At 40.4% G+C, this 21,428-nt stretch overlaps 1 protein-coding gene across 10 annotated transcripts in view; it reads right to left on the bottom strand.

Moving 5' to 3' along the window:
* LOC128663865 (phospholipid scramblase 3) overlaps positions 1-21,428 on the bottom strand; it is a 201,994-nt gene that overhangs the window by 82,731 nt on the left and 97,835 nt on the right. For all 10 annotated transcript variants that reach the window (XM_053718422.1, XM_053718416.1, XM_053718423.1 and 7 more), the window contains one exon: positions 18,382-18,435. In XM_053718422.1, the coding sequence (XP_053574397.1) occupies positions 18,382-18,435 (54 nt within the window). The remainder of the gene's footprint in view (positions 1-18,381; positions 18,436-21,428) is intronic.

Raw genomic sequence — 21,428 nt, 5'->3', positions numbered from 1 at the left:
TAGTTAATGTATTAATTTATTTAATGATAGTTTAGTGTTAGGTGTAATTGTAACTTAGGTTAGTTTTTTAGTTTACAGGTACATTTCTCTTTATTTTAGCTAGGTAAGCTATTAAATAGTTTATAACTATTTAATAGCTATTGTACCTAGTTAAAATAAATTGAAAGGTGCCTGTAAAATAAATATAAATCCTAAGATAGCTACAATATAATTATTATTTATATTGTAGCTATATTAGGGTTTATGTTATAGGTAAGTATTTAGTTTAAATAGGATTAACTTAGTTCATAATAGAAATATGATTTCGATTATTTAATTAATATTTAAGTTAGGGGGGTGTTAGGGTTAGTTTTAGACTTAGGTTTAGGGGTTAATAATTTTATTACAGTGGCGGCGGTGTAGTGGGGGGCAGGATAGGGGTTAATAAATTTATTATAGGTGGCGACGGTGTAGGGGGGGGCAGGATAGGGGTTAATAAATTTATTATAGGTGGCGGCGGTTTAGGGGTTAAACTATTTATTTATTTGCGGCGAGGTGCGGGATCAGCAGGATAGGGGTTAATAACTTTATTATAGAGGGCGACGGTATAGGGGGGGGCAGGATAGGGGTTACTAGGTATAATGTAGGTGGCAGTGGTGTCTGGGAGCGGCGGGTTTAGGGGTTAATACATTTATAAGACTTGTGGGCAGGGTCTAGGAGCGGCGGTTTAGGGGTTAGTAACTTTATTTAGTTGCGGGGGGCTCTGGGGCTCTGGGGGCGCCGGTATAGGGGGTAGAACAGTGTAGTTTAGTGTGAGTGCTTAGTGACAGGCTAGCAAGAAAGCTGTCAAACAGCCGAAGAGCAGCGAGATCGGATGAGTGATAACTCTCACAGTCCGCTGCTCATCGCCCCGTGGCTTTTTGACAGCTTTACTTGATAACTTAGGCAAATTTTTTCAGGTCCGCGGCGGTGATGTGAGGCGAGCTTAGGAGGGCGTATTGGGCCGGCGAAGGCAGGAAAGTTGACACGTTGATAACTACCCCCCCATGTCAGCATTCCAATATTTGAGCCACAAAGCTCTTCTAGCTAAAATAGCTAAAGACATAGATTTAACATGAATTTGATAATATCTAAAATGCATCACAGATAAAATGATTAGCATGTTGAAGCAGGCGAACAATGCTAGACAAATCAGGATCCATTTCCTGTTGCGCTAAACTTTCCAACCAAAAAGTTGATGCAGCTGCAACATCAGCCATAGAAATGGCAGGCCTGAGAAAATAGCCAGAATATAAATAAGCTTTCCTTAGATAAGATTTAAGTTTCCTATCTAAAGGGTCTTTAAAAGAAGTACTATCTTCCATAATAATAGTAGTACATTTAGCAAGAGTAGAAAATAGCCCCATCAACTTTGGGATCTTTTCCAAAACTCCAAATCTAACTGCTGGCAAAGGATACACTTTTTTAAACACTGAAGAAGAATAAAAGAAGTACCAGGCCTATTCCATTCCTCAGAAATCATATCAGAAATAGCACCAGGAACTGGAAAAACCTCTGGAGTAACCACAGGAGCTTTATAAACCTGAATTTAAATGTTTAGTAGTTTTAATATCAAGAGGACTAGTTTCCTCAATATCCAATGTAATCAACACCTCTTTTAACAAGGAACAAATATACTCCATTTTAAATAAAAAAATAAGTAGATTTGTCAGTGTCAATATCTGAGGAAGGATCTTCTGAATCAGATAGCTCCTCATCAGAGGAGGATAATTCAGTATGTTGTCAGTCATTTGAAATTTCATCAACTTTATGAGAAGTTTTAAAAGACCTTTACGTTTATTAGAAGGCGGGATGGCAGACAAAGCCTTCTGAATCACATCAGCAATAAAATCTTTTATATTCACAGGTATATCATGTACATTAGATGTTGAAGGAACAACAGGCATTGTACTATTACTGATGGACACATTCTCTGCATGTAAAAGCTTATCATGACAACTATTACATACCACAGCTGGAGATATAATCTCCACAAATTTACAACAAATGCACTTAGCTTTGGTAGAACTGTTTATCAGGCAGCAGGGTTTTCAACAGTGAATTCTGAGACAGGATCAGATTGAGACATGTAAGAGAAAAAACAACATATAAAGCAAAATGATCAATTTCCTTATATGGCAGTTTCAGGAATGGGAAAATGCAAGCAGCATAGCTCTCTGATATAGAAAAAAGCAAGAGGCATATAGGAATGGGGTTTTAATTGATGAAATTATTTGGTGCCAAGTATGATGCACAATGCAAACTGAAATTTGGCGCAAACAACATCCGGAAATGACACACTTGCGTCATTGTAGACGCAACCTTGTGCAAGGAACTCTGCGTCAACTAAGACGCCAGAAATGACGAATTTGTGTCATCGGACGTACCTTTCCGCCAAAAGAATTCTTGCGCCAAGAATGACCCAATAAATGTTGGCATTTTGCACCCTCGCAAGCCTAATTTGCCCGCGAAATTGAATGAAAAAGCAGTCAATTGAAAAAAGACTATACCCCAGGTAAGAAAAATATTTTCCTAAATATGTTTTTACCCAATTATGAAACTGAACAGTCTGCAAAAGGAAATATACATAAACCTGACTCATGGGAAATATAAGTACAAAAGTACAATACATATATTTAGAATTTTATATTAATGCATCAAGTGCCAAACCATAGCTGAGAGCGTCTTAAGTAATGAAAACATACTTACCGAAAGACACCCATCCACATATGGCAGATAGCCAAACCAGTACTGAAACAGTTATCAGTAGAGGTAATGGAATATGAGAGTATATCGTCGATCTGAATAAGGGAGGTAGGAGATGAATCTCTACGACCGATAACAGAGAACCTATGAAATAGAGGAAAACCATTGCATTCAATAGGTGATACTCCCTTCACATCCCTCTGACATTCACTGTACTCTGAGAGGAATCGGGCTTCAAAATGCTGAGAAGCGCATATCAACGTAGAAATCTTAGCACAAACTTAATTCACCACCTCCATAGGAGGCAAAGTTTGTAAAAACTGAATTGTGGGTGTGGTGAGGGATGTATTTATAGGCATTTTGATTTTTGGGAAACTTTGCCCCTCCTGGTAGGTTTGTATATCCCATACGTCGCTAGCTCATGGACTCTTGCCAATTACATGAAAGAAATAAAAAAAAACTAACACTACTAAAAAAAAAAAAAAAATCTACAATTACAAAAAATAAAAATACTAAATTACAAAAAATGAAAAAATACTAAAGAACTAAAAATAACAAACACTAAATTACGAAAAATAACATTAATTATCCAAAATAAAAACAATTACACCTAATCTAATAGCCCTATAACAATAAAAAAGCCCCCCAAAATAAAAAAAACCTAGCCTACAATAAACTACCAATAGCCCTTAAAAGGGCCTTTTGTAGGGCATTGCCCTAAAGACCAGCCAACAGTAAAATCCACCACCCAACCAACCCCACAAAATAAAAAACCTAACTCTAAAAAACTAAGCTACCCATTGCCCTGAAATAGGGCATTTGTATGGACATTGCCCTTAAAAGGGCATTCAGCTCTTTTCTTGCCCTGAAAAGGGCATTCAGCTCTTTTAAGAAAAGCCCAAACCCTAATCTAAAAAAAAAAAAACACCTAAAAAAAGTTTAAAAAAACCTAACACTAAACCCCCGGCGATCCCCTTACAGTTTCTGAAGTCTTCATCCAGGTGGCGTCTTCTATCTTCATCCAGTAGGCATCTTCTATCTTCACTCCAGCAGCGCAGAGCGGGTCCATCCTGAAGACATCTGACGCAGAGCATCCTCTTCATACGTAAGCCGCCGTATACTGAATCTTCAATGCAAGGGAGCCTTTTCAAAATAGCGGTCACTTGAATTCCTATTGGCTGATTTGATTTTTGAAATTCAAATCAGCCAATAGGATTAGAGCTACTGAAATCCTATTGGCTGTTCAAATCAGCCAATAGGAGGAGAGCTACTGAAATTGTACTTTAATATTTTTTTATTTTTTTGTAATTTAGTATTTTTTATTTTTTGTAATTGTAGATTTTTTTTAGTAGTGTTAGGTTTTTTTAATGTGTAATTTAGTTTATTTAATTTGTAGTTATTTTAATTTTAGTATAATAGTAATGTTAGTTTAATATATAGTTTAATATATAGTTTAAACTTAGTTTTTTTTAATTTCCCAGGTATGTTTTTATTTATTTTAAAATAGGGATCTTGTAATTTTAAAGTTAGGGGGTTGCTAGCTTTAGGGGTTAATAGTTTAATTTAGTTTTTGACGACGTGGGGGGCTGTCGGTTTAGGGGGGGGGGTTATAGGTTTATTTAGTGGCAGTGATGTGGGAGGTCAGAGGTTTAGAAGTTAATAACTTTATTTAGTTGCGGCGATGTTGGGGAGTGGCAGAATAGAGGTTAATATCTTTATTATAGTGTGGGCGATGTTGGGGTGCGGGGGAATACTAGTTAATAACTTTATTATAGTGGAGGCGATATCGGGAGCGGCAGATTAGGGGTTAATAAATTTATTTTGGTGGCGGATTAGGGGTTAATAACTTTATGTAGGTAGCGGCAATGTCTGGCGCAACAGATTAGGGGTATTTAGACTCGGGGTTTATGTTAGGGTGTTAGGTTTAAACGTAAGCTTTTTTTCCCCATAGACATCAATGGGGTTGCGTTACGGAGCTTTTCATTCCGCGATCGCAGGTGTTTTTTTTCTTCTAACACTCTCTCCCCATTGATGTCTATGGGGAAAGCGTGCTCGAGCATGTCAAAGCAGCGCTTGTATTTTGTGCGGAATGGAGCTCAGTGCCACCTTATCGCACGCCCAAGGTGGCTTTTCAAAAACTCGTAATGGCAGTGCTATGCAGGGTGAAATAACGCAACTTTTGTTGCGTTTGTTTCGCATCCTCTGTAGTGCAAAACTCGTAATCTAGGTGAGCGTTTATAAACTAGGTGGTAACAGAACTAGATGACAGGGAGAATGAGGTAAATTTCCTGATTTACAGTACATTTGCGCTTCCTTGATCTGGGAATTGCTTCTAACAGCTCAGTCATAGTTTTTTTAAAAGGTATTTCTAAACTCAGGGAGTCACATAGACAGGCATGGGCGTTAGATGTCTGCCAGGCAAACTAACGGCTAGATTTAGAGTTCGGCGGTAAAAGGGCTGTTAACGCTCCGCGGGTTTTTTTCTGGCCGCACCATAAATTTAACTCTGGTATCGAGAGTTCAAACAAATGCTGCGTAGGCTCCAAAAAAGGAGCGGTAGAGCATATTTAGCGCAAATGCAACTCTCGATACCAGAGTTGCTTACGGACGCGGCCGGCCTCAAAAACGTGCTCGTGCACGATTCTCCCATAGGAAACAATGGGGCTGTTTGCGCTGAAAAAAAACCTAACACCTGCAAAAAAGCAGCGTTCAGCTCCTAACGCAGCCCCATTGTTTCCTATGGGGAAACACTTCCTACGTCTGCACCTAACACTCTAAACATGTACCCCGAGTCTAAACACCCTAGCCTTACACTTATTAACCCCCTAATCTGCCGCCCCCGCTATCGCTGACCCCTGCATTACACTTTTAACCCCTAATCTGCCGCTCCGTAAACCGCCGCCACCTACGTTATCCCTATGTACCCCTAATTCTGCTGCCCTAACATCGCCGACCCCTATGTTATATTTATTAACCCCTAATCTGCCCCCCACAACGTCGCCGACACCTACCCTACACTTATTAACCCCTAATCTGCCGAGCGGACCTGAGCGCTACTATAATAAAGTTATTAACCCCTAATCGCCTCACTAACCCTATCATAAATAGTATTAACCCCTAATCTGCCCTCCCTAACATCGCCGACACCTACCTTCAATTATTAACCCCTAATCTGCCGACCGGAGCTCACCGCTATTCTAATAAATGTATTAACCCCTAAAGCTAATTCTAACCCTAACACTAACACCCCCCTAAGTTAAATATAATTTTATCTAACGAAATAAATTAACTCTTATTAAATAAATGATTCCTATTTAAAGCTAAATACTTACCTGTAAAATAAATCCTAATATAGCTACAATATAAATTACATTTATATTATAGCTATTTTAGGATTAATATTTATTTTACAGGTAACTTTGTATTTATTTTAACCAGGTACAATAGCTATTAAATAGTTAAGAACTATTTAATAGTTACCTAGTTAAAATAATTACAAATTTACCTGTAAAATAAATCCTAACCTAAGATATAATTAAACCTAACACTACCCTATCAATAAAATAATTAAATAAACTACCTACAATTACCTACAATTAACCTAACACTACACTATCAATAAATTAATTAAACACAATTGCTACAAATAAATACAATTAAATAAACTATCTAAAGTACAAAAAATAAAAAAGAACTAAGTTACAGAAAATAAAAAAATATTTACAAACATAAGAAAAATATTACAACAATTTTAAACTAATTACACCTACTCTAAGCCCCCTAATAAAATAACAAAGACCCCCAAAATAAAAAATTCCCTACCCTATTCTAAAATACAAAAATTACAAGCTCTTTTACCTTACCAGCCCTGAACAGGGCCCTTTGCGGGGCATGCCCCAAGAAGTTCAGCTCTTTTGCCTGTAAAAAAAAAACATACAATACCCCCCCCCCCAACATTACAACCCACCACCCACATACCCCTAATCTAACCCAAACCCCCTTAAATAAACCTAACACTAATCCCCTGAAGATCTTCCTACCTTGTCTTCACCATCCAGTATCACCGATCCGTCCTGGCTCCAAGATCTTCATCCAACCCAAGCGGGGGTTGGCGATCCATAATCCGGTGCTCCAAAGTCTTCCTCCTATCCGGCAAGAAGAGGACATCCGGACCGGCAAACATCTTCTCCAAGCGGCATCTTCTATGTTCTTCCATCCGATGACGACCGGCTCCATCTTGAAGACCTCCAGCGCGGATCCATCCTCTTCTTCCGACGACTAGACGACGAATGACGGTTCCTTTAAGGGACGTCATCCAAGATGGCGTCCCTCGAATTCCGATTGGCTGATAGGATTCTATCAGCCAATCGGAATTAAGGTAGGAATTTTCTGATTGGCTGATGGAATCAGCCAATCAGAATCAAGTTCAATCCGATTGGCTGATCCAATCAGCCAATCAGATTGAGCTCGCATTCTATTGGCTGATCGGAACAGCCAATAGAATGCAAGCTCATCTGATTGGCTGATTGGATCAGCCCAATCGGATTGAACTTGATTCTGATTGGCTGATTCCATCAGCCAATCAGAAAATTCCTACCTTAATTCCGATTGGCTGATAGAATCCTATCAGCCAATCGGAATTCGAGGGACGCCATCTTGGATGACGTCCCTTAAAGGAACCGTCATTCGTCGTCTAGTCGTCGGAAGAAGAGGATGGATCCGCGCTGGAGGTCTTCAAGATGGAGCCGGGTCGTCAGCGGATGGAAGAACATAGATGATGCCGCTTGGAGAAGATGTTTGCCGGTCCGGATGTCCTCTTCTTGCCGGATAGGAGGAAGACTTTGAAGCACCGGATTATGGATCGCCAACCCCCGCTTGGGTTGGATGAAGATCTTGGAGCCAGGACGGATCGGTGATACCTGGATGGTGAAGACAAGGTAGGAAGATCTTCAGGGGATTAGTGTTAGGTTTATTTAAGGGGGTTTGGGTTAGATTAGGGGTATGTGGGTGGTGGGTTGTAATGTTGGGGGGGGGGTATTGTATGTTTTTTTTTACAGGCAAAAGAGCTGAACTTCTTGGGGCATGCCCCGCAAAGGGCCCTGTTCAGGGCTGGTAAGGTAAAAGAGCTTGTAATTTTTGTATTTTAGAATAGGGTAGGGAATTTTTTATTTTGGGGGTCTTTGTTATTTTATTAGGGGGCTTAGAGTAGGTGTAATTAGTTTAAAATTGTTGTAATATTTTTCTTATGTTTGTAAATATTTTTTTATTTTCTGTAACTTAGTTCTTTTTTATTTTTTGTACTTTAGATAGTTTATTTAATTGTATTTATTTGTAGCAATTGTGTTTAATTAATTTATTGATAGTGTAGTGTTAGGTTAATTGTAGGTAATTGTAGGTAGTTTATTTAATTATTTTATTGATAGGGTAGTGTTAGGTTTAATTATATCTTAGGTTAGGATTTATTTTACAGGTAAATTTGTAATTATTTTAACTAGGTAACTATTAAATAGTTCTTAACTATTTAATAGCTATTGTACCTGGTTAAAATAAATACAAAGTTACCTGTAAAATAAATATTAATCCTAAAATAGCTATAATATAAATGTAATTTATATTGTAGCTATATTAGGATTTATTTTACAGGTAAGTATTTAGCTTTAAATAGGAATCATTTATTTAATAAGAGTTAATTTATTTCGTTAGATAAAAATTATATTTAACTTAGGGGGGTGTTAGTGTTAGGGTTAGACTTAGCTTTAGGGGTTAATACATTTATTAGAATAGCGGTGAGCTCCGGTCGGCAGATTAGGGGTTAATAATTGAAGGTAGGTGTCGGCGATGTTAGGGAGGGCAGATTAGGGGGTTAATACTATTTATGATAGGGTTAGTGAGGCGGATTAGGGGTTAATAACTTTATTATAGTAGCGCTCAGGTCCGCTCGGCAGATTAGGGGTTAATAAGTGTAGGTAGGTGGCGGCGACGTTGTGGGGGGCAAGTTAGGGGTTAATAAATATAATATAGGGGTCGGCGGGGTTAGGGGCAGCAGATTAGGGGTACATAAGTATAACGTAGGTGGCGGTCGGCAGATTAGGGGTTAAAAATTTTAATCGAGTGGCGGCGATGTGGGGGGGACCTCGGTTTAGGGGTACATAGGTAGTTTATGGGTGTTAGTGTACTTTAGGGTACAGTAGTTAAGAGCTTTATAAACCGGCGTTAGCCAGAAAGCTCTTAACTCCTGCTTTTTTCAGGCGGCTGGAATCTTGTCGTTAGAGCTCTAACGCTCACTGCAGAAACGACTCTAAATACCAGCGTTAGAAAGATCCCATTGAAAAGATAGGCTACGCAAATGGCGTAGGGGGATCTGCGGTATGGAAAAGTCGCGGCTGTAAAGTGAGCGTTAGACCCTTTAATCACTGACTCCAAATACCAGCGGGCGGCCAAAACCAGCGTTAGGAGCCTCTAACGCTGGTTTTGACGGCTACCGCCGAACTCTAAATCTAGGCCTTATAGAATTATAGCTTGGAAACTGGAAACGTGGAATACAATTAGCACAGAGCTGATTAATGTGGTCCACTGGAACAGTTTTGCAACACAAACAGGGGGAAATGAACAGCATTTGTTTCCTGAGCTGCATTATAATTCCTGGAGTACAGTTTTAATGAACAATGTAGAGAACAATTGTATTAATTAAAATAATACAAGGAACAGCTCTTAAATACATCTATTAACCCTATGTAAGGTAGAAATGAAGGCCCCAAAAATTATGCACATAAAAAAATATATGTTAACGTTTCCCACCCACTTAGCAGCTTTTAAGAGGGTATTCACAACCTCCTGGGCAAGGAAGGGTTACATTTTAGACTAGCAGTGGATTAAAAGTCTTTAGAATGCATCAGAGAAGGAAACAGTAGCTTCTAGAGTGGTGGAGAAGAGGAGAAAGGGCACCAAGGGGAGGGGGTGGGGCTAATGGCCGTAACAATGTACAGGCAACAACCGGAAGTAAAAAACATTTCAACTGCTATCAAAATGAAGAGAACCGATAACTGCATAGTTAAAACTTATTTTTTGAGGGGAGAAAACAAATAGATCTGCTAAGTGGAATCTAGAGAATAAAATGGGAAACATTTGAGGCCAAATTCCTAAATTGTAGGTATTAAGCAGATTGGTAAAATACCAAGTGAAAGGGCTGGAAACCCCCAAACTATGTAGTACCGATGGAATAGAAAACCAGTTATAGTTCTTGGGCTATATGTGGTGTCTGAGTCACTTATCTTGACTGCAGAAACCCCTCCACTGATCTTTCCAGCTTGCTGAGGCCTTTCTTCCTCACAGAATGCTGATGCAGTAGTGAGCCCATCCAGTGCAAGTAAAGATACTGCAGAGGATTTTATCGGATAAACCTGTAACCGCTTTGGTGGAGGCTAAGGAACGGGGTACCCGTGATGCTAAAGGGCAGTTATGGCTGAGAGATTGACCTATGAGTGTACTGAAATTGCCATAAGAGAGGTATTCGTTTTCCCCATTACACTCATGCCTTGAATCTTCTTTGAGTGAAGCTGGAAGAGGGGTGCAGGGTCTCAAGTCAGGTCTGAGCTCCCAATAATTTAGAAAATAACAGAATCTTGATTGCAGAGCACCTCACTCAACCTCTCACCTCGGAGGCCAAGAACTAACTGGAGAGGGAGTGGAGGTTGGAGGGATTGAAAGCGCTTGTGAGGGTTCTTGACCTCCACCTGGCGGCGGGATGTATATCCCACATGTTATGGACACCTATGGACTCTCCTCATCTTACGAAAGAAATAGGTTCACCTCTTCCAAGAAATCTAGAAAATATTTTTTGTGTTGTCTTTTCTTGTACTTGGCTTATAGATTCTTTTTTCTCAGGACATAGCTATTTCCACTCTCTTATTTGGCTTCTTCCTCCTTTGTTCTTAAAAACCTCTCTGTTTTTTATTACATGTCTGTTTTTCTCTTTTTTTAGAGTTCTTAAATTATCTATAGTTGTCGGAACCCCTTAGAATTTGCTGTTCTACTACTGATATCAATATTGGAATTTAAATATATGGTAGTTTTTTTTCTATCATATAAGTTTTCCTTATAGAGAGGTTTATTTCGGAAGTGGATAGGCCACCCACAAAAGGGACAGGGACAGTAAAAATCTTGTAACTACAGTACATATCAGCCTAGACTAAACATTTTTAAAACAAATTAACATCATTTTTTCCTGCAATTGTTTTTCAATAGCCAAACTCTACCAACACAACTTGCCTAATTAGAGGGAGCCAATCCAGACTTGAATTTGCAGACAACAAGGCTAACCATAGTCGTTATTTTAGTATGAAATGCGTTGTTTTTCAGTTGTTATCTGCTAAAGACAATAAGGGAACATTGTTTAGCAGGGCTAACCTTGAGAAGTCTGCAGTATGCATTTCCAGCTTTTTAAAATGAGAAAATTCTTAGTTTTCAGAGCTAAATTACACGAAAAAAGGGACACAAAATATATAATGAAAATCTACCTGTGGCTAGTTTGTGACTCAACTACAACAAGGAGAAGAACCCTGCACAAGCAGCACCCTCCTAATTCCTTCTCTTCCAAGAACTATCCTTATTGAAGAAGTTAAACTGAAATTCTTCTTGTATTTCAGCAGCATCTCTACCCATGCCTTCTCCTTGACGAGGCAAAGAAATACTGGGAGGGTGTAGGGTGTCTTTGCCTCCTCCTGGTGGCCAGGTGATGTAATTCCCAAGTGTAAGGATTGTGGACTCTCACTACCATTAGAAAGAAATATACTGCTATGTTGTTCTACTTAACATAAACATTGTATATAAAATCTCTATTTCTGTTTACTGTCCTTTTAAAACACAAGGATTTCTTTCATATCTTTGTGCCTGCTGGAGTAAATAAACTGCCCCTTCTTTTGCATCAAGTTTAGTCTCTGAAAAAAGAAACATTTACGGACACAGCCAGATTTGGATATGTTATTACACCTTTAATTACAGTTGTAAACTGTTATTACTTCATGTAGTCATTACTGTTATTGCCAAATTTCCTCCGACCTTAATATATCATTCTCATGTTATTGTGGTGACAATGTCATACAGTAACTAATCTTTCTTTTATAATCTTTGTATTGCATAATTGTTTCTAGATCCTTCTGAACCTAAGCTATTTTTTTCAGCACCACCAATTGTTTTTCTTTTAATGAGATTATGAATTTCAAAATCCTGATCGTTAACATGAAATGTGGGGAACTTTTTTGGCCTAAAACCCCCAGTAATCATGTGCATTTGCAATTGCCACCAGTCTCTTTAAACCCAGCGCTTCCTGTTGTTCTTGGCTGTTTATTGTGCTAGTCTCTGGTTGTGTTGTTTCTGTGCTCTAGTTAGTATTTCTGTGAATGACTTGTAATTACTAGCCTGTCTACTAGTGTTATACAGTTATCTCAGTGCCTCTCCACCTGATGCTGACTAGAAGCCAGGAATTAGGGAGGGTAGCTCTTGTCATGGGTACGATATCCAAAAACGGAGCACTCTGACTGCGGACCCCAGACGCTCTTCAGCGAAAGCACTGACATCAGTGGGACATGGTGGGCAGCCTGACAAGAGGCCTTGGCATAACCCTGAGGCCCACTTAGGTCTAATTACGCCCCTGATAAAACACATAACTTTAGGTGGATAGAAATCAAAATATATAGAGCTCATCTAGAGGCAGGAGATAGAGAATCCTTGTTGAACACGGGGACGCTTTACATTTTGGGGATGAGAACCAGAATACCTTTAGGTATCAACACTGATGCTTAATAAATTAATTTTGTAGTGTAGATTATTTAGTGTTTAATAACAGGATATATAGAAATGTATACATTTTAAAAAGTGTGTATTAAGTCATGCTTGTTACAAATGGAAAAATATAGGCCTAGATTACAAGTGGAGCGCAACTGATAACGCACCCTGTGTTATTTTCTGCTCAGCCTCGCACAATCAATAACGCATGATCAGGTATTACAAGTTGTTAGTTAAAAATAGTTAACTAAACCATTTTTAATGTGAACAGTACATATATACTGCGTCCTTTACACTCATGCTCATATTACCAGTAGACAGCCCCTTTAAGACTTATCGCTTCCTATTGTGCATTCAAAAACATTTAAAGGTGTAGAGTAAAGATTTTAAACAGAAACTCTCATTACCTGAGCAGAATTTTGGCTTTCCCCTGACTTTTGCTCTTGAGTATTATCTAACATGAATATTAGTGTAGGCTCTCATATGAATCTATTATCTGAGGGAAAATTACACACCTGCAGTATCGGACAGGAATAGAATGCTCTCTATACTACTGTGCGCATATAATATTCTAAGAGGTTTGCATAATGATGATTGGAGATTAGTGATGTCGCGAATAGTTCGCCGGCGAATAGTTCCCGGCGAACATAGCATGTTCGTGTTCGCCGCGGTGGGCGAACATATGCAATGTTCGATCCGCCCCCTATTCTTCATCATTGAGTAAACTTTGACCCTTTACCTCACAGTCAGCAGACACATTACAGCCAATCAGCGGCAGACAATCCCTCCCAGACCCTCCCACCTCCTGGACAGCATTTATTTTAGATTCATTTGGAAGCTGAAGGAGGGACAGTGTAGCTGTTGCTGATTTAATAGGGAAATTGATAGCTAGGCTAGTGTATTCAGTGTCCACTACAGTCCTTAAGGACTCATCTGATCTCTGCTGTAAGGACAGCACCCCAAAAAGCCCTTTTTAGGGCTAGAACATCAGTCTGCTTTTTTTTCTTTTCCCTGTGTAATCTAATTGCAGTTGCCTGCCTGCCAGCGTGTGTGTCAGGCTCACAGCATATACTGTGCCCACTTGCCCAGTGCCACCACTCATATCTGGTGTAACAGTAGTGTAGATTTAAAAAAACAATAACACTTTTTTGACTGTGTTAAATAATAGCAGTCAGTTTCCTTCACACGTGTGCGTTTCAGTGCCTGCCTGCCAGGGCACAGTGTCACCCCAGTGCAACTCATATCTGGTGTAACAGTGGAGTTAAAAAAAAACCCGCTTTTTTGACTGTGTTAAATAATAGCAGTCAGTTTCCTTCACACGTGTGCGTTTCAGTGCCTGCCTGCCTGCCAGGGCACAGTGTCACCCCAGTGCAACTCATATCTGGTGTAACAGCAGTGTAGATTTAAAAAAAACAACACTTTTTGGACTGTGTTAAATAATAGCAGTCAGTTTCCTTCACACGTCTGCGTTTCAGTGCCTGCCTGCCAGGGCACAGTGTCACCCCAGGTGCAACTCATATCTAGTGTAACAGTAGTGTAGATTTAAAAAAAACAACACTTTTTTGACTGTGTTAAATAATAGCAGTCAGTTTCCTTCACACGTGTGCGTTTCAGTGCCTGCCTGCCAGGGCACAGTGTCACCCCAGTGCAACTCATATCTGGTGTAACAGTAGTGTAGATTTAAAAAAAAAACAAAAACACTTTTTTGACTGTGTTAAATAATAGCAGTCAGTTTCCTTCACACGTGTGCGTTTAAGTGCCTGCCTGCCAGGGCACAGTGTCACCCCAGTGCAACTCATATCTGGTGTAACAGTAGTGTAGATTTAAAAAAAAAAAAAAAAACACTTTTTTGACTGTGTTAAATAATAGCAGTCAGTTTCCTTCACACGTGTGCGTTTCAGTGCCTGCCTGCCTGCCAGGGCACAGTGTCACCCCAGTGCAACTCATATCTGGTGTAACAGCAGTGTAGATTTAAAAAAAACAACACTTTTTTGACTGTGTTAAATAATAGCAGTCAGTTTCCTTTCACACGTCTGCGTTTCAGTGCCTGCCTGCCAGGGCACAGTGTCACCCCCAGTGCAACTCATATCTAGTGTAACAGTAGTGTAGATTTAAAAAAAACAACACTTTTTTGACTGTGTTAAATAATAGCAGTCAGTTTCCTTCACACGTGTGCGTTTCAGTGCCTGCCTGCCAGGGCACAGTGTCACCCCAGTGCAACTCATATCTGGTGTAACAGTAGTGTAGATTTAAAAAAAAAAAAAAAAACACTTTTTTGACTGTGTTAAATAATAGCAGTCAGTTTCCTTCACACGTGTGCGTTTCAGTGCCTGCCTGCCAGGGCACAGTGTCACCCCCAGTGCAACTCATATCTGGTGTAACAGTAGTGTAGATTTAAAAAAAAAAAAAAACACTTTTTTGACTGTGTTAAATAATAGCAGTCAGTTTCCTTCACACGTGTGCGTTTCAGTGCCTGCCTGCCTGCCAGGGCACAGTGTCACCCCAGTGCAACTCATATCTGGTGTAACAGTAGTGTAGATTTTAAAAAAACAACACTTTTTTTGACTGTGTTAAATAATAGCAGTCAGTTTCCTTCACACGTGTGCGTTTCAGGGCCTGCCTGCCAGGGCACAGTGTCACCCCAGTGCAACTCATATCTGGTGTAACAGTAGTGTAGATTTAAAAAAAACAACACTTTTTTGACTGTATTAAATAATAGCAGTCAGTTTCCTTCACACGTGTGCGTTTCAGTGTCTGCCAGGGCACAGTGTCACCCCAGTGCAACTCATATCTGGTGTAACAGTAGTGTACATTTAAAAAAAAAAAATACAATTTTGACTGTAATAGATTGAATAGCAGTTAGTTGTCTGCAAGCGTGTGTGTCAGGCCTACAGCGTCTACTCTGCCATCTTCTGCCAGTGCACAGTGCTACTCATATCTGTTGTCACAGTAGCTTGCACGCATAGTACCACCAATCGAAAAAAAAATGACAGGCAGAGGCAGGCCACCCCGCAGGGGCCGTCGTGTTCGTGGTGCTGTGATTCCCTTTGGCCCTAGAATAATGCCCAGTGTTCAGAGGCCACGTACCCCGAACATTTCTGAGGACATAGTTGACTGGCTAACACAGGACACCCAATCTTCTACAGCTTCCGTTCGGAACCTTGACGCACCATCCTCCTCCAGCTTAGCTTCGGGCACCTCTCAAGTTACCACTCGCCCGCCTGCCGCCACCACCAACACTAGCACCACAGCTGCTTCACTTGATCTGTCAGAGGAGTTATTTACACATCAGTTGGAAGAAATGAGTGATGTGCAACCATTATTGCCAGAGGATGTAGATAACAGGGATATGTCTCAGTCAGGCAGCATTACACACATGGACGTACGATGTGATGATGATGATGTTGTACCCGCTGTGGGAGTTTGGTCTGTCACTGTGAAGCGGGCGTAACCCTTACCCTGGAGTAATAATCTACCTCTACATAGAGGATACTTCTATAGTGCACCAAACACACTGACCAGATACGAGTTTATCGTTTATCAGAATTGCTCTACTCTATTATATTCAAGTGAACTACACTCAATATAATTTGTAAATATCGGTTTATATAACCGGTGGTATCATAACAGGGGTTACCCCAAGGCTTAATACCTTTAACGTTACTTTTACACCACCACTGTGACTTTACTAATAGCTCCTTACTGGGACATATGGTAATGTGCTGTCCATTTAAGATCATTAATACTAAAAAGTTAAGCACAAACATAGTGCAATATTACAACGAAACTACGATCCAATGAAATTGAATCACTTACAGAGCGATATGTATTAACTTGCAACACTTCCCAGAAAGCAACAAATGTAGCTATTAGATTATTGTTGCACTTTTATAGAGTGTGAACTGACTTTAATTCACTGGTGGTGTTATTAAAAGTTAAAACAGCCTACAGGATACCGCAATTTGAGTCTATTCAGTAGTAAAGAGTAATATATCTAGTACCCAGTACGGGGGGTATATATTAGAGCATTTTCATTTTATTACCAATTTTCAATTTATACTTGTTCAGGTGCGTGGTGACTATTGCATGATATTTCAGAGTACAATATTAACAACTCTGACTCCTATATTAGTATATTCCATCAGGAAATTATAATTGGGGGTTCTCTATAAAGTGGTCTCACTCACCCCTTAGATTTGTGAGGAATCTATTTAAAAGAGGGGGTTAGCAACAAGGAAAGAAATATAATCCCATAATCTTGGATATTCTTACATTTAAAATTATTTCTTCCCCCTCTTCAAGTAGATACAACTTGGAGAGCATATCACTTATTCGTCAGATTATTCTCCTCAGGAGTTACATTCTCCCATTTCTACACCAGTTGGAATTGTAATACCCTTTTTTCTTTTTTAATTATTAAATAAATAAAAGTTAAGTTTTAAATCGTCTTGTCTGGGGCCGAGTACCTAGGCATATATGGCCAATTTACCAGTATTTTGCTGTTGAGTGCTACCAAGTACACTCTTTCAATTGCAGATTGCAATTGACCTTTCTAGTAACCCTTACACTACCTGATCGATACAACATCATACCTGATGTTTTAAAGCACGTTATTCCAAACAATTTAGGAATGTTAGGTGATTTATGCCCTTTATGGATTAAAACCAGACTCTGCATCAACTATGTAATTTTCCATGGATCCCCCTCCGGCATGCCACAGTCCAGGTGTTAGTCCCCTTGAAACAACTTTTCCATCACTATTGTGGCCAGAAAGAGTCCCTGTGGGTTTTAAAATTCGCCTGGCCATTGAAATCTATGGTGGTTCGCCCGGTTCGCGTACTTTTGGGGAAGTTCGCGTTCGCTGTTCACGAACCCAAATTTTTATGTTCGCTACATCACTATTGGATTTTGAATTGCTTTGCAGTTTTCTAGGAAGAGCTGCTTAGACTGTATGGGAGATACATAGGCAGCAAGCAATTTACTAATGAGAACAATATTAGAAAGTGTGACCTTGACTGCAGCTGGGGTTCTTCACTGCTTTAATACAGCTTGTATAATGTATTTTACAGTGTTATTCAGTAAATACTATTTTAATCCTGTGCTCTTTTGCTCTCTAGCTTCAGTATAGCATAAGCATCTTAAAGGACCACTGGATGCAGTAGAATTGCATAATTAACAAGTGCATAATAAAAAGACAATTAGTTAACACTTAGGGGCATATTTATCAACCTTGTATAGAGCTTGAGGCCCCTTGTTTTTGGTGAGCCCTCTAAAGACTTCTGCTCCATAACGTGTCTGCCTGCTCTGAGGCAGCGGACAGAAATCAACCCAATCGAATATGATCGGGTTGATTGACACCCCCTGCTAGTGGCCGATTGGCCGCGAATCGGCAGGGGGCGGGATTGCACCAGCTGTTCACAAGAACTGCTGCTGCAATGATAAATGCCGACAGCATATGCTGTCTCCATTTATCGATGTGTAGTGATGTGCAGCGGACATGATACGTTACTTCGTATCATGTCCGCTCGCACATTTATACATATGCCCCCTACTCTCAATTTGAAATAAGCAGTAGATTTTTTTCTGAGAAATTTATTTTCTCTCCCATTTTCTGGCCCCTGTATCAAGTGACAGACATCAGCTAATCACAGACTAGTATAGTATACTCTGTGAGCTTGTTCACATGCTCAGTAGGATCTTGTTCCCCAGAAAGAGTGCATATAAAAAGACTGTGCAAAATTTGATAATGGAAGTATCTTAAACTTTTATGATTCAGAAAGAGTATGAAGTGTTATTTTGACTTGAGTGTCTCTTTAATAATTATTCTGAAAGAACTGTGCACTGCTATACCATTAACACATTCACATGACTCACCTGAAGAAGATTTTCCAAGCCTGGGGGGACTGCTGGAATACCTGCCATGATGAACTGCAAAAGATAGAGGCCTATTAAGTTTTTATAATAAGTAGCTACATTATCAGCCTCTCCTGTTGTGACTATGACCTTGGTATAGTCTCTAGTTCAAGGCATCTTCAACAACAAACTCACTTAATTCTCTTACGTCAATATGTTTTTTACACAGCTGTCCATGTCAACATGACAGAAATCACAAGTTAATGCCTTTACTATACAAATAAATAAATTAAAGGGCCAGTAAACAACATTCTAATATAATATGTTTCATTATGTCTAGTAAAAACCTTTGCAGTGTTCTCCACAGGACCTTTTTAACAGGTGCACCACCCAGCTGACTTTGACCACCCTGCTAATATAGTAGCCAATATTAAGCTAAAATTAGCTAATTTAAAAAATGTTCAATTTATATTGCCCCCACCCAGCTACTTTGCAATGCCACTTGGCTACTTCATAATGCCACAAAACTACTTCATAATGCCACACGGCTACTTCATAACACCACACGGCTACTTCATAATGCCACAAAACTACTTCATAATGCTACACGACTACTTCATAATGCCACACGGCTACTTCATAACGCCACACGGCTACTTCATAATGCCACACGACTACTTCATAATGCCACACGACAAATTCATAACGCCACACAACTTCTTCATAATGCCACACGACTACTTCACAACGCCACACGGCTACTTCATAATGCCACACGGCTACTTCATAACGCCACACGAGTACTTCATAATGCTACACAACTACTTCATAATGCCACACGGCTACTTCATAATGCCACACGGCTACTTCATAATGCCACAAGGCTACTTCATAATGCCACACGGCTACTTCATACGCCACACACGACTACTTCATAACGCCATACGACTACTTCATAATGCCACATGACTACTTCATAACGCCACACCGACTACTTCATAACGTCACACGACTACTTCATAATGCCACACGGCTACGTCATAACGCCACACAACTACTTCATAACGCCACACGGCTACTTCATAATGCCACACGGCTACTTCATAACGCCACACGACTACTTCATAACGCCACATGACTACTTCATAATGCCACACGGCTACTTCATAATGCCACACGGCTACTTCATAACGCCACACGACTACTTCCTAATGCCACACGACTACTTCATAACGCCACACAACTACTTCATAATGCCACACGACTACTTCATAACGCCACACGACTACTTCATAATGCCACACGACTTCTTCATAATGCCGTTTGGAAAAAATGTCTGTGGAGAACATTGCTTTGTAATATACTTTTATTATTTATTTTACTCTAAATTCAAATCTAAAAAGGGAAGCTTTTTCCAGTTCTGAAAACTGATAAACCACATGGCTGGCTCCAAATGCATTGGCACAATATGGGGGCTGCTTTTTGTTTGTTTTTTTTGCTTTTATTTTTGGGGTCTCAGCTTTAATACTGATTTTTTTCAGAATTTATATATAAAAGGCAAAATAGGTATTTTAAATGACAAAATAAAGGTAAAATAATTTGTATTAATAAACAATTTAATACACTCTATCAGGCAAAACAGGTCACTGGGAACACATTATAGGGGAGGACATTTTACAGTACCCTGCCACGTAGCCTGGCCTCAGCAGATATATAAAATTACATAGAACATTGGAATGTCAAGTATTTACAGTAAATACACAGTATAACACTTTATTAAATACTAGTCCTAAAGCCTGTGTACACGGGCCATTTTTTGCAGTACAGCAGTCCCACCCCTTGCTCTCTCTCTCTATCCCCCCTCTCTTTTGCTCTCTCTTTCTCCCCTCTCTTTTTCTCTCTCTTTCTCCCCTCTCTTTTGCTCTCTCTCTCTCCCCTCTATTTTACTCTCTCTCTCCCCTCTTTTTTACTCTCTCTCTCTCCCCCCTCTTTTTTGCGCTCTCTTCCACCTCTCTTTTGCTCTCTCTCTCTCCCCCCTCTCTTTTGCTCTCTCTCCCCCTCTTTTGCTGTCTCTCTCCCTCTCTTTTGCTCTCTCTCTTCCCCCTCTCGTTTGCTCTCTCTCCTCTCGTTTGCTCTCTCTCTCCTCTCATTTGCTGTCTCTCTCCCTCTCTTTTGCTGTCTCTCTCCCTCTCTTTTGCTCTCTCTCCCCCTCTCTTTTGCGCTCTTTCCCCCTCTCTTTTGTGCTCTCTCTCCCTCTCTTTTACGCTCTCTCCCCCCTCTCTTTTGCGCTCTCTCTCCCTCTCTTTTGCACTCTCTCCCCCATCTCTCTCCCTCTCTTTTGCTGTCTCTCTCCCTCTCTTTTGCTCTCTCTCCCCCTCTCTTTTGCGCTCTTTCCCCCTCTCTTTTGCGCTCTCTCTCCCTCTCTTTTACGCTCTCTCCCCCTCTCTTTTGCACGCTGTCCCCCTCTCTTTTGCGCTTTTCCCCCTCTCTTTTACGCTCTCTCCCCCCTCTTTTTTGCGCACTCTCCCCCTCTCTTTTGCGCACTCTCCCCCTCTCTTTTGCGCTCTCTCCCCTCTCTTTTGCGCTCTCTCCCCCTTCTCCTTTGTGCTCTCTCTCCCCTCTCTTTTGCTCTCTCTCCCCCCTCTCTTTTGCGCTCTCTCCCCCCTCTCTTTTGCACACTCTCCCCCTCTCTTTTGCACACTCTCACCCCTCTCTTTTGCGCACTCTCCCCCCTCTCTTTTGTGCACTCTCCCCCTCTCTTTTGTGCTCTCTCCCCCTCTCTTTTGTGCACTCTCTCCCCCTCTCTTTTGCTGTCTCTCTCCCCCCTCTCTTTTGCTGTCTCTCTCCCCCCTCTCTTTTGCTGTCTGAAAACACAGAAAGGTTATGTTTGCTGTCTCTCTCCTCCCTCTCTTTTGCTGTCTCTCTCCCTCCTCTCTTTTGCTGTCTCTCTCCCCCCCTCTCTTTTGCTGTCTCTCTCCCCTCTCTCTTTTGCTGTCTCTCTCCCCCCTCTCTTTTGCTGTCTCTCTCCCCCCCTCTCTTTTGCTGTCTCTCTCCCCCCTCTCTTTTGC

Source organism: Bombina bombina, chromosome 6 (assembly GCF_027579735.1).
Source record: "Bombina bombina isolate aBomBom1 chromosome 6, aBomBom1.pri, whole genome shotgun sequence".
NCBI classification, from domain to species: Eukaryota; Metazoa; Chordata; class Amphibia; order Anura; family Bombinatoridae; genus Bombina; species Bombina bombina.
Note: the sequence above shows the minus strand (reverse complement) of the source record. Positions and strands in the feature narration are given on the sequence as shown.